The following is a 19,728-nucleotide window of genomic DNA, read 5'->3' as shown; positions in this document are numbered from 1 at the left end:
CCTGCCTACGGCACGACACACAGATATTTTAATATCTACTTGCCTGAATGTTAACGTCTGCCCACAGAAATAAGTTGGAGCGCTGGAGTAGAGAACACCTGAGGATTCAGAATCATTCCGGAGTGCTATATTTCTTCGGCTGCTCAGACTGTACCCCTCAAAGCCAGCTGTCCACTCTTTTTAAAAAGCAAAGATAGCAAAAATTATTGGAATCTTTTGAGGAATACCTTTAATACAGACATGTTAAATAAAACTTGAAAGTAGAAGAGACTACTCTTAGGGGTCATGGGCAAGTTCAATAAAAAAAAGATTCAGTGACATAGCATCGTGGTTAATCCTGTAAACCACAAAAAGGTTTTAGGCTATTGCTGAACAATTCTGGCATGGACGATCAAGAAGAGTTATCTCCTATCTAATAAAATCATGGTTAAAACATAATTTTGAGCTTATTCTAATCTGATTAAGAATTAATTAACAAATGAGTCTAAATCTTTTAAAATAGTATACAGGAGAGATCAATTTCAAATCATAAGACTTTTAAGAAAAACTCTCTATCCAGATACGTATTGAAGGCTTGGGAAATCAGTGTCCTAATGCAATATTTAAAATCCCCGGTTTTAGGGGATGCTAATAATCCTGTCTGGCACTATTTTTGGACTCTGAATTCACATGAAGCAATTTGAGCAGGAAGTAAAAGACATATTCCATGTTGTTCTCATCAATTCAGGGTTTATCCTTGGGAAAAAAAGTTGTTAGCGGGCTGCCTTTACTACAGAATACAAGCATTATTATACATAGTTAAGCTTCAGGAGTGAGAAGGCAATAGCATACCATGAGGCACCAATGTGGAATGACCTATCTGGGGGACGCTCCAGGGACTCCACTCCTGTCGGCCATCTCCTCGGGCGCAGACTCTGAACTGATAATCAACATTGGGGTCTATGTGCAATACTATGAACTCAGTTTCAGAGCCTACATACACGTCCTCAAAATGATTTGAAGTACATTTACGGAACTGGAGCCTGTAATCTTGGGCTGTAAAGTCGTCATCCACCTAAAAAGAAAGGCTTTATGTTAGGTAAAAATCAGAGAAGAACTTCTCTCAGCAGTATTGCTTAAGAATTTTGAACGGGGGCATTTTCGGCCAAGCATATGCCCACGTGTTGAGCATGGGCTATTCTCAGGAAGGTCACAGGAAATATGCCATCAATTTTTCCCTTCTTTTCCTTATTAAACAATGTGTTTTAGACTTGCCAGTCTGACTTGAAAAAAATCTGCTTCTTTTGAAGAAATAGCATGTTTTCTACACAATGATGCGAAAGATAAAATATTCAAGTTAGAATTCCACAACTACATCATTCATAAGACCAAGAGAGAATTAACATCCAGAATATATAAAGGATTCCTAAAAATTAATAGAAGACAAACCACCCAACAGAAAAATGGACAAAAGATAAGAATAAGTATTCTATAGAATATGAAATATAAACAGCCAAAAATATATAAAAATATTCAACCAAATTTGTAATACGGAAAATGCAACCTAAAACCACAAGGTGCTATACTGGCTAAAACATAAAGTCCGACAATGCCAAGTATTGGTCAGGATACAGAGTAACACCATGCAGGTCACTGCTGGTGGAAGATACACTGGTACGACCCCTTGGGAAGAATTTAGTATTACCCAGTGGAGTATTACCAATTCTCTAAGACCTCATAATTTTATGGCTAGGTATATACTTTAGAAAAAAATCTTACACATGTACACAAAGAAACCTGAATAATAATGCTTATAGCAAAAAAACTGGAAACTCTAGGTCCACTGACAGGCAAAAGAATAAAAATGGAATAAGAGCCCTTGTTTTGAACCATCAAAAGCATCTCTACTTCTTTCTTCTATATGAAAGCTTCATTTAAAAAACTTCCACTTAAAAAAATAGTTTCCAGAAGCTGAGCACCCACTTCTGAATGATGTATTTGTCAACAGCCAAGACATTATGACTCATGTGGACATGGTTTCTATCTAAAATATGGTAACTCATACACATAATATGATTTAAGACACAATATTCTCAGCAATGCTGAGAGTGCGAGGAATTTTATTTCAGAGGTATTATTAGCACAGTGTTGAACAGAAAATATGAGACACCGATATTCACCATTGACTTTCGACTTTTCTAATAAATAGAAATGGGAGAGATCCTCAACTCACTAAGAGCTAAGTTTGGGAAATATGTGATGGGAAATAAGTGTTGTGATACAGAGATTTTAAAAAGAACCGTCAAAACTGTGTATCTCAAACAAGACGAGCTACCTCAGTTCAAGCTCCCTGTGACTTTAATTGTAAAGCAACGAAGAGGAAAAAATATTCAAAGGTAGTTAATAAAAAATCAAAGACCCCAAATCTCAAATTCATCATGTTGAAGCCATTTCTACAATTCTGAATTACGTACCTTACACCACCGTACGATGATGCCTCCAGGTTTCTCTATTAGTTCTTCTATCTGTACTGGCGGGCGAGACGCTACTGTTCCATGCTTGAAAATGTGGTCTTTCACTATGTTAAGTATTGAGTCATCCAACTGAGCAGATAAACAAGGCACATCAACCAGTAAAGGCACTTCTGGTAAACTGAGGAAACAAAGCTCATTGTTTATGAGGCTTTTAACTGAGAATTAAAAACACAAGGAATATTTTAGATTGGTCACATACTACAATGATGCTGAAGCACCCAGTAAATAATGCTAATGGCAGTGGGGGCTCTGCAAGATGTTACATAAAGATTCCTTTCTCAAATAAACATGAGCAAGAAGACAGAAAACTGGGAGGATCATAATTGTCAAGTTTATTTCAAAAGATCCATGGGTCATGCCACAACTAGAAGGACTCACAACCAAAATATACAACTATGTACTGAGGGGATTTGGGCAGAAAAAGCAGGGGAAAAAAAAAAGATCCATGGGGCCGGCCTGGTGGTGTAGTACATAATGGTTAAGTTTGTGCGCTCTGCTTCCGGCAGCTCCGGGTTTGTGGGTTTGGATCCCAGGCGCTGCCCTACACACTGCTCATCAAGCCATGCTGTGGTGGTGTCCCATATATGAAATAGAGGAAGACTGGCACAGATGTTAGCTCACGGCCAATCTTTCTGACCAAAGAAAAAAGGTCCACTTCACTGAGATACGACTCAGTTTCAATGACATGTTCACAATTTTAAAAATTTAACAGTTCTCTTGCACATCAGAATTGCAGATAATCTGTAATGACACCTTACCAAAGATTACAATCACAACTATTTCATACCAGTAATACTGGTAATGGGCAGTGAATTTTGAAAAATATATTCTCTATCTCCCTTAATAAGAATCTTTAGGGGCCTGCTCTGTGGCCGAGTGGTTAAGTTCACGCGCTCCGCTGCGGCTGCCCAGGGTTCGGATCCTGGGCGCGGACATGGCACCGCTCGTCAGGCCACGTTGAGACGGCGTCCCACATGCCACAACTAGAAGGACATGCAACTAAGATATACAACTACGTACTGGGGGGGGGGGGGGGGGGTGGTTGGGAAATAAAGCAGAAAAAAAAAAGAAAAAGAATCTTTAATTGGGGGGAAAAAGGTAGACAGTTTAAATGCTTAAAACTAATCCCAAAAGGCTCTAACTCTTTTACCTGTCCAACTGAATGTGTAAGGCCTTTTTGGTAAAGCTCCACAATTTTTCCTTCTGTTCTCCTACACCACCAAGAATGGCGATCTCACCTACAATAAGGAATAAGAGAACCAGTACAGTGAAAAATGGTCACATTATAAAGTAATCAACACAACTCACGCCTAGGCTGGTCTCCAGTTTTCTTGCAAGCAATTCTTAAGTGATGCCGCAGTTAAACTCCCAAAAAGTAAAAGTAGAAACTATTTTAGAAGTGACTCTAAGCTTAAGCGCAAGAGGAAAAGCAGTACACAATGGCAACACTTTGCCAGAGAGGAAAGATTCTGCTCTCAACAAGGAAATCTACTTTGTCAACCAATTTTATGCAAAGCAGAAGGCCCAGGTGCTTTTTTCCATCTCTCCTACAGAACCTTCATCAACTTCATTAGGAGCAAGGACAAATACTACCCTAACAGGAGCAGTAGGGCATGGGGTCTTATAAAGCCAGATGATAGAGTTATGTTTTCCTAAAAGAATATTATACATTAGATTGGAAATTACTCAACAGAATAGAAAGGAAACGCTATAAAAAGCCATAAAAAAAAAAAAAAAAGACCAACTTCTATGTCCTTCCACAGCCCTGAAGAACACTACCAGGACTCTCTTCCATCTGAAGGCACCCTGGAGTGACTCAAGTTTTTGGAGACCACACGACATGACCGTCTCCCTCACCAAAAGGAAAACAGAGACACTGAACACTGCCTCAAAGTCCTCAAAATTCCATAAATAAGTTTTTATCCCTCGGGAGGGGAGAGGAGGCAAGAGGATGAAATTTAAAATATTTCTGAAGTGTAGAAATATTCAAGCATCAGATGCTGTAACAAACATGTACGTGCCTCAAAGGGTTTCTTTTCTAAAATAAAAACATTTCTCAGTCCTCAGGGTGATGGGAGTACACTCCTGACCTGTGCTGAACTGCTTCTGGGTTTGTTTCCAAATACAAAGTCTCCAGGGAAAGACAGCCTGTGGTCCTGCGAAAAAGAATTTTCTCAAAGGCACTGTTACGGCCAGTGGCAGATAAACACTTCTCACTGAAGATAAGACAAAAATGTAATTAGCATGGAAAGATAACACTAGAACCACATTCTAAGTGGGACTAAAAAGGGGATTAATTTCCACTTGGAGTGACAGACCTGTGAGCCATGCACAATTTTTTATGCTATGCCACTCACAGCACTCAATGAAGAATGGATGGCATTCAAGCTCCTCCTTCGGCTCCTTTTTCCTCCACTGCCCTTTAAATGTTGGCACCCCTCAGAGTTCTACCCTCTGCGACCTTCTCTTCTCATCTTGCACACTGTCTCTTGATGACTACCTACTCCCATGGATTCAGAGTTGACATATATACCATTAATTGCCATACTGACATCTCCAGGTATGATCTCTCTCCCAAGCATCACATCCACATTCCCAACTACCTTCCGGCATCTTAAGCACCTCAAACTCAACATGCCCCAAACTGAATGCCTAACTACCTGCTGAAGCCCACCCTCCTTCTTTGTTTCCTATGTCAGTAAATAGCACAATTTGCCTGGTCATCCAAAATCAGGCTGGTTTTGGTCACCCTAAACCTTTCCCTTTCTCCTCCAAGCTACATCCAGGCAATCACCAATAATCAACACGTACTGATGGGTAAAATCATCAATCAGGCTATCTCCGAGAAGTCTTAAACCAGCTCTGCGTCATCTTCACCTGTCACTGCCTTCATCATTTCCTATTTGGATGACAGCCACAACTTTCTAATCGGTCTCTTTTACCTCCAGTCTCACAACCTCTAATCAAGTCTTCAAACTGTAGGTAGGGTCATTTTTCAAAAATGCAAATCTGACTGCAAACTCTGCTGCCTAAAATACTTCAATAGATCCCTGATATGCCATTCACCTCACTTGTGCTGTTACTTCTGCTGCCAATTGTGCTGTTACTTCCTTTTCTTCCTTGCCTTCTTGACAAATTTCTTGAAGCCTCTGTAGCACTCCTCCTACAGAAAGCTACCCTACACTCTTCCAGACAGAGTTAAGCACTTCCCCTGGTCAGCTCCCATCAGGTCTCAGATCTCGGCAGGCATGCCTCTCTCACTGGGCTGTGAACCCCAAAGGGCAGAACTCTTACCTTTTATTTAATGTACCTGACAAAGACCTGTGTGAAGGAAGGAAGGGAGACACAAAGGCAGGAAGGTAACAAGGCAAGATCGGGGATGCTTTAACCAAAATAATTGGCTAAAGTTAGGACTAGAACCACTACAATTTCAGGAGTAAACACCAATCATATTTCTTAACCTTCTAAAAATAATGGAGTTAAATACTATAAACAATCAACACTTTGAAAAATATCTGAACAGACTCAAAATGACCTTAAAATCACTGTCTTAAAAATGAATGAGAGGGGCCAGCCCAGTGGCACAGTGGTTAAGTGCACACGTTCCGCTTCGGCAGCCTGGGGTTGGCCGGTTCGGATCCCGGGTGCGGACATGGCACCGCTTGGCAAGTCATACTGTGGTAGGCGTCCCATATATAAAGGCACAGATGTTAGCTCAGGGCCAGTCTTCCTCAGCAAAAAGAGGAGGATTGGCAACTGATGTTAGCTCAGGGCTAATCTTCCTCAAAAAAAAAAAAAGTAAATGAGATATCACAGAACCATTTGAAAAAATAATTTACTCCTTCTTGTTTTGTAAATGACTATAATGAACACTTTAATGGCACTTAACCTCTTAACCTGGGATACTTCACTGTGTATTCGTCATCCTGTATTACAAACTGACCCAAGGTAGGAACCTCCCAAGCAGCTCACAGATGGCGAGAAGCCTGCTGGTGTCCGGAGAAATCAACAGTGTCTATCTGAATGTGTCACATTTTATAGGCTCTCTAAACTCCCACCTTCTTGGACCAGGTCCTCCGCAGTGTTAACTCCGTGCTCTATGAGCTTCTGGCAGTCATCTAGTGGTTTAATCGTCTCCTGTTCAATGGTGTCCACCTCTTGCAAAAGGGTCACCAATCGCTCATCCAGAAGCTTCCCAAGGGTTCCCTTTAAATCATTAAAATGCTGTTTGAGGACATCTCTCGTCTGTGATGCACTCTCTTTGATCTGAAAAGAAACAACGTAAAAACTCAGAATCCCTAGGAAAAGCTAATCCGCAGGCATCACGCATAACCACAAGGCACGGCACAACCATCATCTTCCATTTATTGATAAACCAAATGTGATTCATTCGCACAAACTTGCAGAATTGCACAGAACTGGCCTTCAGGGGACACAGAACGGGCTCAGACTCCGGTTCCATCATTCACAAACTATGTCAATTTGGTCAGGTTAATTAAGCACATCACGCCTCAATTTCCTTCTTCGTCTAAAGAATATAATAATGCTTACCTCATGGAGTTGCTGTGAGGACTAAATAAAAATAGTCTATGTGTTACACTTGGTAAAATAACTGGCACATTGTTGTTCTCAATAAATAAATGTTAGAAGGTATTATTATCTGCACGAAGTAGTTCTTGGCAACAGTACATTTCAGTACAAAAAATTTTTTAATTAGGACAGGATTAAAATTCATTTTACTGAAAAGAAGTGAAAAAAAATGGTAGACTAGAAAGCCATAATACAAAAAAATCACCTCGTGGATAAAATGCCCTCATTATGCTAAAAGAAAACTAAGAATTTACTTAAAATCCGAAGAGACTCAAAAGAGGCAGAGAATGTGCATGAAAAACACACCTCTGGGGCAATGACTTAGTTGGTTGTGAGTCATAGTCCTCTTTTCAAATCTCAAAGAGAGGTTTACAGACCCTCTTTCCAGAAAAATGAATAATCCATACCCTAAAGAAACTTCTTCCATTTCAGAGGTTACAAATTCCCTCAGATGGGAACCATGGCTTGCCTGGAGCGGTATTTCTGAAACTTGGTTTGCAGAAGAATCATGTAGGCTGCCTGTTAGGATTCAGATTGCAGGGCTCCATCCCAGACTTACACATCCAGAAGCTTGCGGGAGAGACTGGAGGAGCGTACAGATGGCGTTCTCACTTTCCACAAGCACACCCATGACTCTGCAGCCCATACTTTGAGAAACACTGCCCTCAGGGTCACAGAGCCCAGATTAAGAACGGTTGCCCATGGGGCTGGCCAGGTGGCACAGCGGTTAAGTGCGCACGTTCTGCTTTGGTGGCCCAGGGTTAGCTGGTTCAGATCCCAGGTGTGGACATGCCCCCACTTGGCACGCCACACTGTGGCAGGCGTCCCACACATAAAGTACAGGAAGATGGGCACAGATGTTAGCTCAGGGCCAGTCTTCCTCAGCAAAAAAGAGGAAGATTGGCAGCAGTTAGCTCAGGGCTAATCTTCCTCAAAAAAAAAAAAAAAAAAGAACCATTGTTCCAGGAAGTATCACAGGAAAATCTTTACCTCTCACACATATTTTGAAAACAAATTAGTTGTGTATACAGACACTAGTATCTTTTGTTTTTCATTTTTTTAAAGAATAGAGATAACATAATTCACTCTCTCGCTCAACAGGGAAATTCTTACTACAGCCAAACACCTAGTTGAATTAAAACAAACATATACTTTACTTTGCAGATATTATCATATCAGTTTCATATGACATATTATGTTTACTACCCTAACCCTTTTGCTAACTTATCTTAGCAACAGTATTTGAAGTCAAAGAAGAATCCAGCAAGAAAGAATATAGTTGGCACTCCCTATCTGCATGTTCTGCACACACGGGCTCAATCAATCACTAATAACCAACTAGGATGGTTGCGTCTGTACTGAACGTGTACAGACTTTTTCTTTCACCATTATTCCCTAAACAACACAATATAACAACTACTTACATTGTATTAGGTACTATAGGTAATCTTGAGATGATTTAAAGTATACGGAAGGATGTGCATAAGTTATATGCAAATACTAAGCCATCTGATACAAGGGACGTGAGCATCCGTGGATTTTGGTATCTGCAGGAGTCCTGGAACCAACCCCCCGTGGATATGGAGGGAACAACTGTATATCAAAATATGGATAAAGCACAATATTTCAACAGTTAATAGAGAAATTCAGAAAGCTTTCTATTTATCCTCAAATACTAAATTTAAAAATCAGAACGCGGGGCTGGCCCCGTGGCCGAGTGGTTAAGTTCACACGCTCTGCTGCAGGTGGCCCAGTGTTTCATTAGTTCGAATCCTGGGCGCGGACATGGCACTGCTCATCAAACCATGCTGAGGCAGCATTCCACATGCCACAACTAGAAGGACCCACAGCGAAGAATATACAACTATGTACTGGGGGGCTTTGGGGAGAAAAAGGAAAAAAAAAATCTTTAAAAACAATAATAAATAAATAAAACTCAGAACGCAAAATTATTTTCCAGAAATGTTCACAATCATGTAAAAACAAAATGCCCATGCCCAAGGACTACAAAGAAATACAGAAGAAAAACAAAAAAAGGAACAGTCTGATCGGCTGTGGTGGGCAGATCACGGAAACAGATTTTTCTCCTTTGGACATTCATGTGAGTTATGATGGTGTATGTGCAGTAAGTAAAAGAAGTCCTCAAATCATAAAGAAAAAGAGAAATTCTAATTTAAGTTCCATTGCTAACAAATCTCTGTAAAGTTACTAGAGAACTTCTACGAAACAAATCCAAGTCAAAGTTTTTTTAAAAAAAAGAGGCCATACTCAAAATGTACTTGATTTGGCTGCTCACTCAACTGTGGGATCCTTGAGACTCAGCCCTAACATACATAGCACCTGGCAAATAAACGTTGAGTAAAAATAAAATTAATCCTGTGTGATTTTAAGACCTTTTTAAAAGAACCAGGGAGAGAATGCCTTATGATTTTGATACATCACCTGGAATATCGTTAGAAATGCCCCGCCCAGCACTACTGAACCAGAACGTACAATTTTAACAAGATCCCCAGGTGATGCATGTAGACCTCAGAGATACCAGAATAAATGAAGACAACACATTGGAGCACTGTAATATAGTGTGCACTCCCACCACCAAGAGGAAATTCTGCAGTGGAGCACTATACCACCGAGGGCCTGTCGCCCTCTTTAACGGATACGGCACACACACAGGAAGTGCATCGGTTAGGTAAAGTCAATTTCCTGTTTAGAAAGAATTCAAAAGCTCCTTCAGCTGCTGCAGAGCCTATGTTTTGTTTTTGTTTCAGAACCTCAGAAAAAAAGGAAGTATGTGAACACAAAGCAGTGAGAGGGCCGGGGAAGGGAGAATCCATTTCCAAACCCGCCTCCTGTACTTTCATTATAAATTTGGTCCCTTTGGTTCAGAGAATCCCGACCGTTGCTGTTTCAAACTTGATGCTACCTTGGCATCACTTCCTTCTCCCTGAAATAGTTCATAATTTAAAGCCTCAGTCCCCTTTAATCCAATCATGTGACTAATGAGGTTCATTTGCTTGGCTCTATGAACTCATTTCAAAATGCAGACTTCATCGCTGGGTGAATTTCTTCATATTCGATGTGGTACCATGCTCCAATATGTTCACCAACATGTCGGTAGCTCACTAAATCTTCACAACTCTGAGACGGGGATCTGTATTGTTTAACTTATCAAAAAAAGTAAACAAAGTAAAGCTCAAAGAAGTCAAATAACTTCCCCAAGGCTTCATGGTGCCAGAAACAGTCTGACTCCAAGGACCATGGTCTTCCCACTGTACCAAGCAGTTCAGTATTTACAGATCCCATTTTAAAGAGTTCTCAGGTAAACCTGTAAATTATGTATTGACTGAAGACACGTCCTGCTCTTAACACGTATTTCTCGTCCTTGCATGAAGAATCCTGCGGTAGACAACCAATCAGCCCCAAATGCTCCCTAGCCATTCTAGGCAAAAGAACTGTGATGGTTAGTAACAAAGTAGATTTAGGAATACAAATGATACACAACTCAAGGTCTCCAAAAGGAAATTGTAATATACATTGTTTACATTGATAATATTCCAAACGAATTTTCCACTAAAACCTCTACTGTAACAGACCATTAAAACTTATTTACAAAGTTTCCACTGCAGTTGAATCTAATCCCAAAGCAACTATAATTTCAAAGTTTTAACTTGAGGATGAGTTCACAAAATGCCAAAAAGTCACCGAGTTTATACATCAATACTAAGCCATGCAAAAACCTAGTAAATACACACTTCACAGCCCTCCAAGACAACAGGAACCGATCCAGCTTCATCCACAGTTTAGTTACCAAAAAGTCATAAAACCTACATAGAATCTGATTTATGACATCTCTGGTTTTAAGTGGCAATATATAGTTGCTATATCAATATAATATAATATGTGTGTATATTTCAGGAAATTAAGTAACTGGAATCTCCTCTAAAACATCATGACTTTATAGAAGAAAAGAATTTTTATCCTCCAAGTTTAATCTAAGAATCTATTTTCCCAATTAGGAAAATTGCTAATAGGAAACTAAAACGATCTTAAAATTAGAGACTGGCTTTAAATACAATTAGCTAACAAGAACATAGTGATCAAAAATAAAGACAAAGTAAAGATATAAAATAGTTAACTGAAATTGAAAAAGCTAACCAAAATGTTTCCTCTCAGTTCATATGAAATGTACTGCATTAGCTATTTGTCTTTGCACTGACACCAAGTCATTAAAAAAAATAATAAAGATGGCAATAACAATTCAGCAGCAACTATCATCTACTGAACACCGGCTATAGGCCAGGTACTTATACCTACGATCTCATTTAAATTCTACCAGAACCCTATGAAGAAAGCATCTGTAAGATGAGTAACATATGGGAGTCAGATGAACTTGCCAACATCACAAAGCTAGTAAAGTGGCAGAGAATTTGAACTGTCTGACTCGTGTATAGACTCCTAAGCACTGCTAGATTTCCTTCTTGTCTCTCTTAGACTTTTTTTTTAATGCTTATTTGAACTTTCAAAAAGAAGATCTTTATGATTTGGTAGTCTCTTACATTAGCGGCCCCCACTGAACCACGAACCACACCTCCTGGTACTCATAACCTTGAACAGTCCTCTCCCCTAGAACATAGGCTGGGCCAGAGACTAGCAAAGAAGTCAAATGTGCATAGCTACAGAGTGGAACTGATGCTGTGCCAGTTCCAGGCCTCAGCCTTCAAAAGACCTGGCAACTTCTGCTTTCGCACTTTTACGGGTCCTGAGCCACCATGTAAGAAGTACAGCTCTCTTTCTGGAGACAATAAATAGAAGGGGGAGAAAAGTGGGACGGGTGGGAGGGAGAGGAAGGGAGGAAAGGAGAGAGATGAACCGAGGTCCAGCCATGCCAGCGTTCCAACTGAGTTGTGCTACTGCGAAGGCTCCAAACAGGTATGTGAACGTTCTAACTTGAACATTCCAGCCTCAGCTGCCAGCTCACTGCAATTACATGAGTGCTGCCAGCAAAATCAGGAAAACTGAGCCCCAGTCAATCCCCAGACTAGGAAGCAAATAAAACGATTGCTCTTTAAGCCGTTACACTTTGGCATAGTTTATGTGGTAACAAATAACCAAATCACATGATATAACAAATGTTTAATTCTTGACTGTCTGCATTAATGAATAGAATGCATATAATCAAGACCATGGACAATCTAAAAAGAATGTCTGCAAAATTACACCCACAACATTCATAAAGGCACTCATTCAATATTTACTGAGGTCTAGTATATGCCAGGAACTGGGGCTATAAAGATGAATAAGGCATGCTCCTAACCTCAGAAAAACTGTCATTCTGGTAAAAGAGAAAGTTACATGAACACATAACTATAATAAAACGTATTAAGTTCTTATTTAAGTGGGACAGCCACAAACTGCTATCAGAGCTCAAAAACGGCATTCTGCTGGAAAAGAGAGTAGGGGACATTTAAAGAATAAGTTGCCAGTTGGAGATGCAGGGGAAGATCACCCTGAATAACAATTATATTTAGTGGTATTATCATTATGGCTAATATTTATTAAGCACTTCATATGTCCCTGGCATGGTGCTAAGCATTTTAAATACATTTCTCATTTTAATTTCCACATTGGCCAAGGAGGTACTATTCTCAACTTCATTGTACAGATAAGGAAAGGGCGGATCAGGAAAGTTGTTTCTCAAGGTCTCATGGCTAACAGAGGCGAATGCTAACAAAGTAAAACGACTGCAAATACAAGGGATTCATTGATACTCCTCAATAATCAAAGCCTGGCCTACATTTGTTCGGCTTTTTAGATCACAAATTAGGCATATTTTTTACCAGATTTATAGTAATAAGAATAGTTCTTCTCTATCAAAATTATACATACACTACAATTTACATTGAAAATAAAATCTAGAGAGAAAAAGTGGGCACTGTGACACTTTTTTTTTTTTTTTTTTTTTTGAGGCAGATTAGCCCTGAGCTACCATCTGCTGCCAATCCTCCTCTTTTTGCTCAGGAAGACTGGCCCTGAGCTAACATCCATGCCCATCTTCCTCTACTTTATATGTGGGACACCTACCACAGCATGGCTTGCCAAGCCGTGCCATGTCCACACCCGGAATCCAAACTGGCAAACCCCAGACCACCAAAGCAGAACGTGCACACTTAACTGCTGCACCACCAGGCTGGCCCCAACCCTCACTTTTTAATTAACGTCATTAATTTTAACATTGTTGATTCAGAATACTTGTTTCAAATCCCTTCTATACTTTTCTATATTTCAAGTGAGTTTTGGACTCAACAAGCAGCTTTCAGAGTGTCATGTTTATAGACAATTTGTGAAAAGACTTATTTGAGAAAATATGACTGAAAAGCCAATGTAAATATGTGGTCTTTTCCACACAAATATAAGTGCAGCGCTTTCTTTTTTTTTTTTTTTTTTTTTTTGCTGAGGAAGATGTGCCCTGAGCTAACATCTATGGAAAATCTTCCTCTATTTTGTATGTGGGCCGCTGCCACAGCATGGTCACTGACTAGTGGGGTCGGTCCATGCCCAGGAACTGAACCCAGGCCGCAAAAGCAGAGTGAGCCAAACATAACCACTAGGCCTCCAGGCCTGGCCCTGTGCAGCTGTTTTCTTTTTTCTCTTGGTTGTTGATTAGTTTTGCTTCTAGAGCCTTGCTTTCAGTACTTTGGCATACCTCAGCCAATATATATCAGCCTACCACCAACAAATGCTCCATAAGTACCTATACAATAGACTCTCTTCACTTCTGCATTAAAAATTAGACTACACATGGGAAAATTTTCATAATAAATGCTTATGACATAATGTTAACCAAAAGAAAAAAATGGATACAAAGTTGCACATACAGTAGTCTCTCAATTTTGCAAAATAATATGTCTAGAAGGATACACCATAATGTTAACAGCATTGAGGGTGGCAGAATTATAGGTTATCTTAAAATTATTTCATCTGTGCTTGGTTTTCCCCAGCTCTAGATTTAACCTTTTCTTAGGATACTGTAATAGGGACAGTATAAATACTACTGCAGTAACAAATTATTTTCAAACAGATTTCTGGACTGTTTTGAAAATCGGTAACAGAAGGGGAAGTGGGAGATAAAAGAAGCAATAATAGCTTTCTTTTCTTTGCAGAGCTACTAAGACTTCCTGCCCTGGTTTTCTGAAATAACTTTTTTTTTTTTCCGCTCAGTTCTGTATCTGTCCCAGTTTTTAACTAGTATGCTATGTGTTTTCAAATCCTGCAGGAAGAATGATCTATGGAGAACCTGGTATTGTACATTAGTTTTAATCTTGAGGATAAACCACAACAATTTATGACACACACCTACAGTTTAGATGAAACTGCAGAAATCAGTAGAGAGCTGATGAAGCAATAATGGTATACTCTTAAGGCAATGTGCCTCACTTTTTAATGTGTCTACATATGTCACCTGGCGATCCTGTTAAAGCCAAGATTATGATTCAGTAGGTCTGGGTGGAGTCTGATTCCTGCATTCTTCACAAGCTCTCAGGTCATGATGCCACTGCTGTGGTCACAGACCACACTCGTAGTAGCAAGGATCAGAGGGACACCACTGACCAGAGTCCTCACTAGATAATATCTTAATTAGGTACCAGGATCTGGCCCTTTACTCCGAAGAGTAGAGACTTGCTTTTGTCAATGCTCCTGAGAGACACTGAATCACATGAACTAAAAGGCACAGGAAAGCCAACACACTCATTTTATAGAGCGAACTATAACTGAACACAGACCAGAACACTGGTATTTCTCACTGTAGGCACTTCCAGTACCTCAAACTAATCCCCCTTGGATAACGCACAAAGATGGAGTTTCTGGACCGCACAGCTTAAGGACTAGACTCCGGACAGTGGCAATGTCATCAACGTAGTGCCACTCTGGGAGGTAGTGCCAGCTGACATCGCTATGTGACATCTTGATCAGCTATCTCTATTTACAACAAGCAGGAAACCCAACTCTGTAGAAATAAACAAGAGATGAAAACACAATGGAAGTGAAATCCAGAAGTGAATACACACGAATTTAGGTTTTTCCTATTTGTTTCATTTTTAGGGGTAACAGTCTAATGATCAGCCATCAAAGAAAAGAGTAAATCCATGAGGGCAGTGGTGTGTTTTCCTGACCACAGTATTTCTAGGACCTAGAAGTATCTCTGACCTACAGGAGGCATCCAACAAATATTTATTGAGTGAATGGACAAATGAGTATTTAAGAAGAGTGGGAGTTAATTTCTTTGGTATTTACATCTTAGTACCAAGAATTCCAGGGAGCTATGGATAACTATTCTTAACGATTTCAACACCCGTTAGGCCAGGCTGCCTGTAAACATTATCTAGCCTTTAACTTATTCAAACAGTAAGAGTTACAGACTACCCTTGCATTCCTACACAGAACTTCCTTTTCTCTGAAGACAGGGGGTAGGGCCTAAACTTAACCACAAGAGGAGAAACTGCTACATGTTGGCAGTTGTTTTTGACAGAATAACTTAAAAGATTTTTACTCTTCTTCCTGCTAGACTTTCATAGACACGATTTCTTAATATGACACAAATTTCATGAGAGATTTTTAAAGGGTAAGAAACAAAAGCAAAGATAAAAAGTATGCCAGGAGTTCTTGAAAAGGTTAAACAAAGAGTTAACCATACAACCCAGCAATTCCTAAGTACATACTAAAAGAATTGAAAATGTGTCCACACAAAAACTTGTACTTGTATATGAATGTTCGTAGCAACGTTTTTCATAATAGCCAAAAGGTAAAAATAACCCAAATGTCTATCAATCGATGAATGGATAAATGTGGTATATGCATACAATGAATGTTATTCAGCCATAAAAAGGATTAAAGTACTGATACATGCTATCACACGGATGAACCTTGAGAACATTATGCTAAGTCAAAGAAAGCCAGTCTCGAGGGGCTACATATTGTATGATTCCATTTCTATGACATGCCCAGAACAGGCAAATTCAAATAGAGACAGAAAGTAATTTGGTGGTTGCCAAGGGCTGGGGAGTAACAGGTAACGGGTATGGGATTTTTTTTGGAGGTGAAGAAAATGTTCTGGAATTAGATAGTGGTGATGGTTGCACAACTTTGTGAACACACTAAAAACCGCTGAATTGCACATTTTAAGGCACAAATTTTATGGTATATAAATTATGTACCAATAAAAAAATCATACGCCAAAAGGAAAGAGAATGAGCAAGTAAAAAATAGATATAAAGGGGAGCATCCTTCCTCTCTGCTCTCCTCCGTGCAAAATCTTTGACTAAAAAGCCATCTATTTCACATAGTTATTCTGAAAATGACTGGAACCCTAAAAATATCCTAACCACCAAACAAAAGCAGCTGCTTATTTTGATAACATTTTTGTAACACAGACCTTCCTTAAAATGCAAGTTGACAGAGGCCTTATTCTACAAACCCAAACGTGTACAATCCACTAGCTTTGAGGAGAGACACATTGTAACTGGCACCAGCACAAAACACATTCCAGTTCACAAAACAGAACACCACGATTACTCAGTCTAGTCAGAAGGCAATGTCATCAGGAACCTAACTGTGTTGGATGGTCTCTTAGAGTTTTCTGTCTCAAGCCCAAGACAATGGGCCTCAAAAACAAAACAAAAAACCATAGTAAATTACACTAAATTATAGGAAAGTATGTCCTGTATTTAAATTATTGGATATAAAATTTAAAAGAATATAGCTTTGGAAATTGAATACTAAACCATTCAAGATGGGATCATACTAAATTTTAATGCATCCAATATCACACCAGAAATTGATAAGTACTACTCCTGAGTGCCGAGCTCATTTATTTAGCGTCCACTCTGCTGCTGCTTAATTGCTGATGACGTTAAGCAATAGTCCTGCTCATATATAACATATCTTAACAGGCTGGAACCTTAGCCAAATGTAAGAAATACTTTAATCTCTTTTTAAACAATGTCCTAGGTTTAGAAGCTCTATTTCAAAACAGCAGAAAGAATAATGCAGATGTTTTCAAATGGAAATCAAGATAAATGCATTGGAAGACCTTGAAAAGCATTCACCAAATCAGGATAACCATATCTAGATTTTGCTCCCACTGTTGCTACTAAACCGCAAATGACACCTGGCTTGCACCAGCTCTATAAGGATTTTAAAATATATAAAACCTAAAGCATGGTAAGTACCCTTAATAATGACCATATCCAAAGGCAGTGTTATCACAGCACTATTCTACCAGCTGGACATTTTCAGATTCTACGCAGCACGGGAGTGACTAGGATGATGATATAGATTAATACCAAGTGCGACGTAGAGAGATCCCATTCCCTCAAATGTTGAACAGATTCCCAATCACTCAAACGATTCCACTCAGAGGGAATCCCGCTCACTCAAAAAGTTAAGAGTAGCTTGAGGATTATCTGTCCTATTACACATTTACAGGGGGTTCTATCTTTTTCTGTATATGTTCCAGAGTGTAGAGAAACCACGTGGCTTTCCTATATCTTTGATAGCCATGTCCCCATGGAACAGGTCACTGCTGTCGCTTGAAAGTATATTTAGCGTCTCCTTTCAGCACTCCTCTTTAAATGTTTCTATTTCCCTACACCTTTGTATTCCATCTCTCCAGTGTTTCATTTTCCTTCTTTTGTCTCTGCAACACAGCTTCACCTTAAATTCCACACCATCTAGAATGGGGTTACGCTAAATGGGTTTTTTTCATGCATTCAAGATCACATGAGATATTAAGTACCACTTTCAGGCATTAATCCCATTCATTCAGTGTTAACTCTCCTGCTTCTCTCTCTCTTTATTCCTCCCCTTCCAATATCCATTTTGCCTCCACCGTCAGGTCTCCCCAAGTCACTGCCCCACATTTTCCTGAGGCTTTCCAAAGCCAGTCGGCATCCTCACAGCAGCTCTTCTCAAAGAATCTTCGCCTCCCCCAACTCTGCCAGTCACCACCACCCTCTGTGACGCCCCGGGATTTTGTTCTGGTTCCTCACTCTGTCCAACCTCGGACCCCACCCCCATGCGCATTACCGCCCCAGTTTAGGGAACGCCCCTCGCGCTCTCCCGCGATCCCCCAAATTTGTCCCTGCTCCTTAAACCCTCCCCCAGCACCCACCTCCCCGCTCCCCAGACCCTGCTGGGTGTCCCAGCACATCAGCGCCTCTTCCCTTCTCCGTCTGGAGTTTTCGCACATCCCACCCCGCGGAGCCCTCCTTGCCTCGCCCACCGCCGGGCACCCCGCGCCCTCCCCGGGGCCCACAGCGCCGCTCCGGGCGCGGCCCTCCGACCTGCCTCCGCGCCTCCCGCAGCCCCTGCAGCCTCTGGCCCAGCTCCCGCCGGTAGCTCTGCGCCGCCTCCACGTTCTCGCGGGCCTCCTGCAGCAGCAGCTCGGGCTCCAGCTCCATCGCCCCTCGTCCGGCCGCGCGGCCGGCGGCTGCGGGCGCGGCTCCTAACTGTCCCGGGTGCCGCCGAGCGGCCCGGCGCGGCCACGCGCAGGCGGAAGCGCCGCCCCGCCCCGCCCACGGCGGCCTTGATTGACAGCCGCGCGCGCCGGGCGGCCGGGTCCCACCGCCGCCCTCCCCTAGGTCCCTGACCTCGGCCCCGCTCCCGCGCCGCGCCTGGGACGGGGTGCTTCCTCCGGACACGCGCGGAGTCAGGGAAAAGTGAATAACTACACTTCTCGAAGTGCTTCCCACATCTGATCTCATTCTAACCTCACTGCCAGTCCTCCTTGCTTCTCCATTTCACAGAGGAGGAAACTGAGGGTGAGAGAGGGGAATCAACTTTCTCAAGCCCTGGGGATTTCAACCCAGATGGCTCTGAAGTCGTCATTGCCTTACCACCCTAGTAAAGGAGCATGCCTGCACCGGCAGGTATTGTAGGAGGTTACTGTGAACCAGGCACCAGGCTCAGAGGGATCAGACAAGGGCCCCACCTCCCAGAAGCTTGTAGTCTAATGAGGAAGCCAAGACGGAGGCCTGCGCTATGACCAGCAACCTGGCAGAAGTCCAAGACGGGTGTTAGCAAACTTTTTCTGTAAGGGCCAGGCAGTAAAAATTTAGAGCTTGGCAGGCCTCCCATAAGGTCTCTGTTGCAACATAGCAAATGGGCGTGACTGTGTACAAATAAAACTTTATAGACACACACTGGAATTTCACATAGTTTTCGCGTGTCACTAAATATTCTTTGCATCTTTTTTCAGCTGTTTAAAAAGGTAGAAACCATTCTTCTTTCAGAGGCCATACATAACAGGTGGTGAGTCAGATTTGGCCCTGGGCCATAGTTTGCTGACCTCTGGCCAGGGATGTTGGAGCTGAAAGTTGCCCCAGTCAGGAAAGAGAGCCAAGCTGATTTGCTCAAGGTTACACAGCGAATCTGGACTAGAGGCTAGATCCTACTTTCCTGGACCAGACTAAAGTAAAGCTCTTTCTGCTACATTGTTTTGTGCTAAGTAAATGACACTTGGAACTAAAAACATTTAGAAAAGGGAAGCCCTTGGAGAAAATGGGAAATTGGCTTTATCCTGAAGATAAGGTAGGCAGGCACTTAGTAAACACTCAGTAAATAACAGCTG

General features: G+C 41.2%; 1 protein-coding gene across 1 annotated transcript in view; it reads right to left on the bottom strand.

Annotated features, from left to right (window-relative positions):
* Positions 1-18,877, bottom strand: part of CRLF3 (cytokine receptor like factor 3) — a 43,467-nt gene extending 24,590 nt beyond the window's left edge. Inside the window, exons 1-6 of the mRNA XM_070562613.1 lie at positions 18,443-18,877; positions 6,572-6,779; positions 3,664-3,751; positions 2,454-2,631; positions 832-1,054; positions 44-176 (exon numbers count right to left, since the gene is read on the bottom strand). Of these exons, the coding sequence (XP_070418714.1) occupies positions 44-176; positions 832-1,054; positions 2,454-2,631; positions 3,664-3,751; positions 6,572-6,779; positions 18,443-18,862 (1,250 nt within the window). The 5' untranslated portion in view covers positions 18,863-18,877. The remainder of the gene's footprint in view (positions 1-43; positions 177-831; positions 1,055-2,453; positions 2,632-3,663; positions 3,752-6,571; positions 6,780-18,442) is intronic.
* Between the last annotated feature and the right edge of the window lie 851 nt (positions 18,878-19,728).

This window comes from Equus przewalskii, chromosome 10 (assembly GCF_037783145.1).
Source record: "Equus przewalskii isolate Varuska chromosome 10, EquPr2, whole genome shotgun sequence".
Lineage (NCBI taxonomy): Eukaryota > Metazoa > Chordata > Mammalia > Perissodactyla > Equidae > Equus > Equus przewalskii.
Note: the sequence above shows the minus strand (reverse complement) of the source record. Positions and strands in the feature narration are given on the sequence as shown.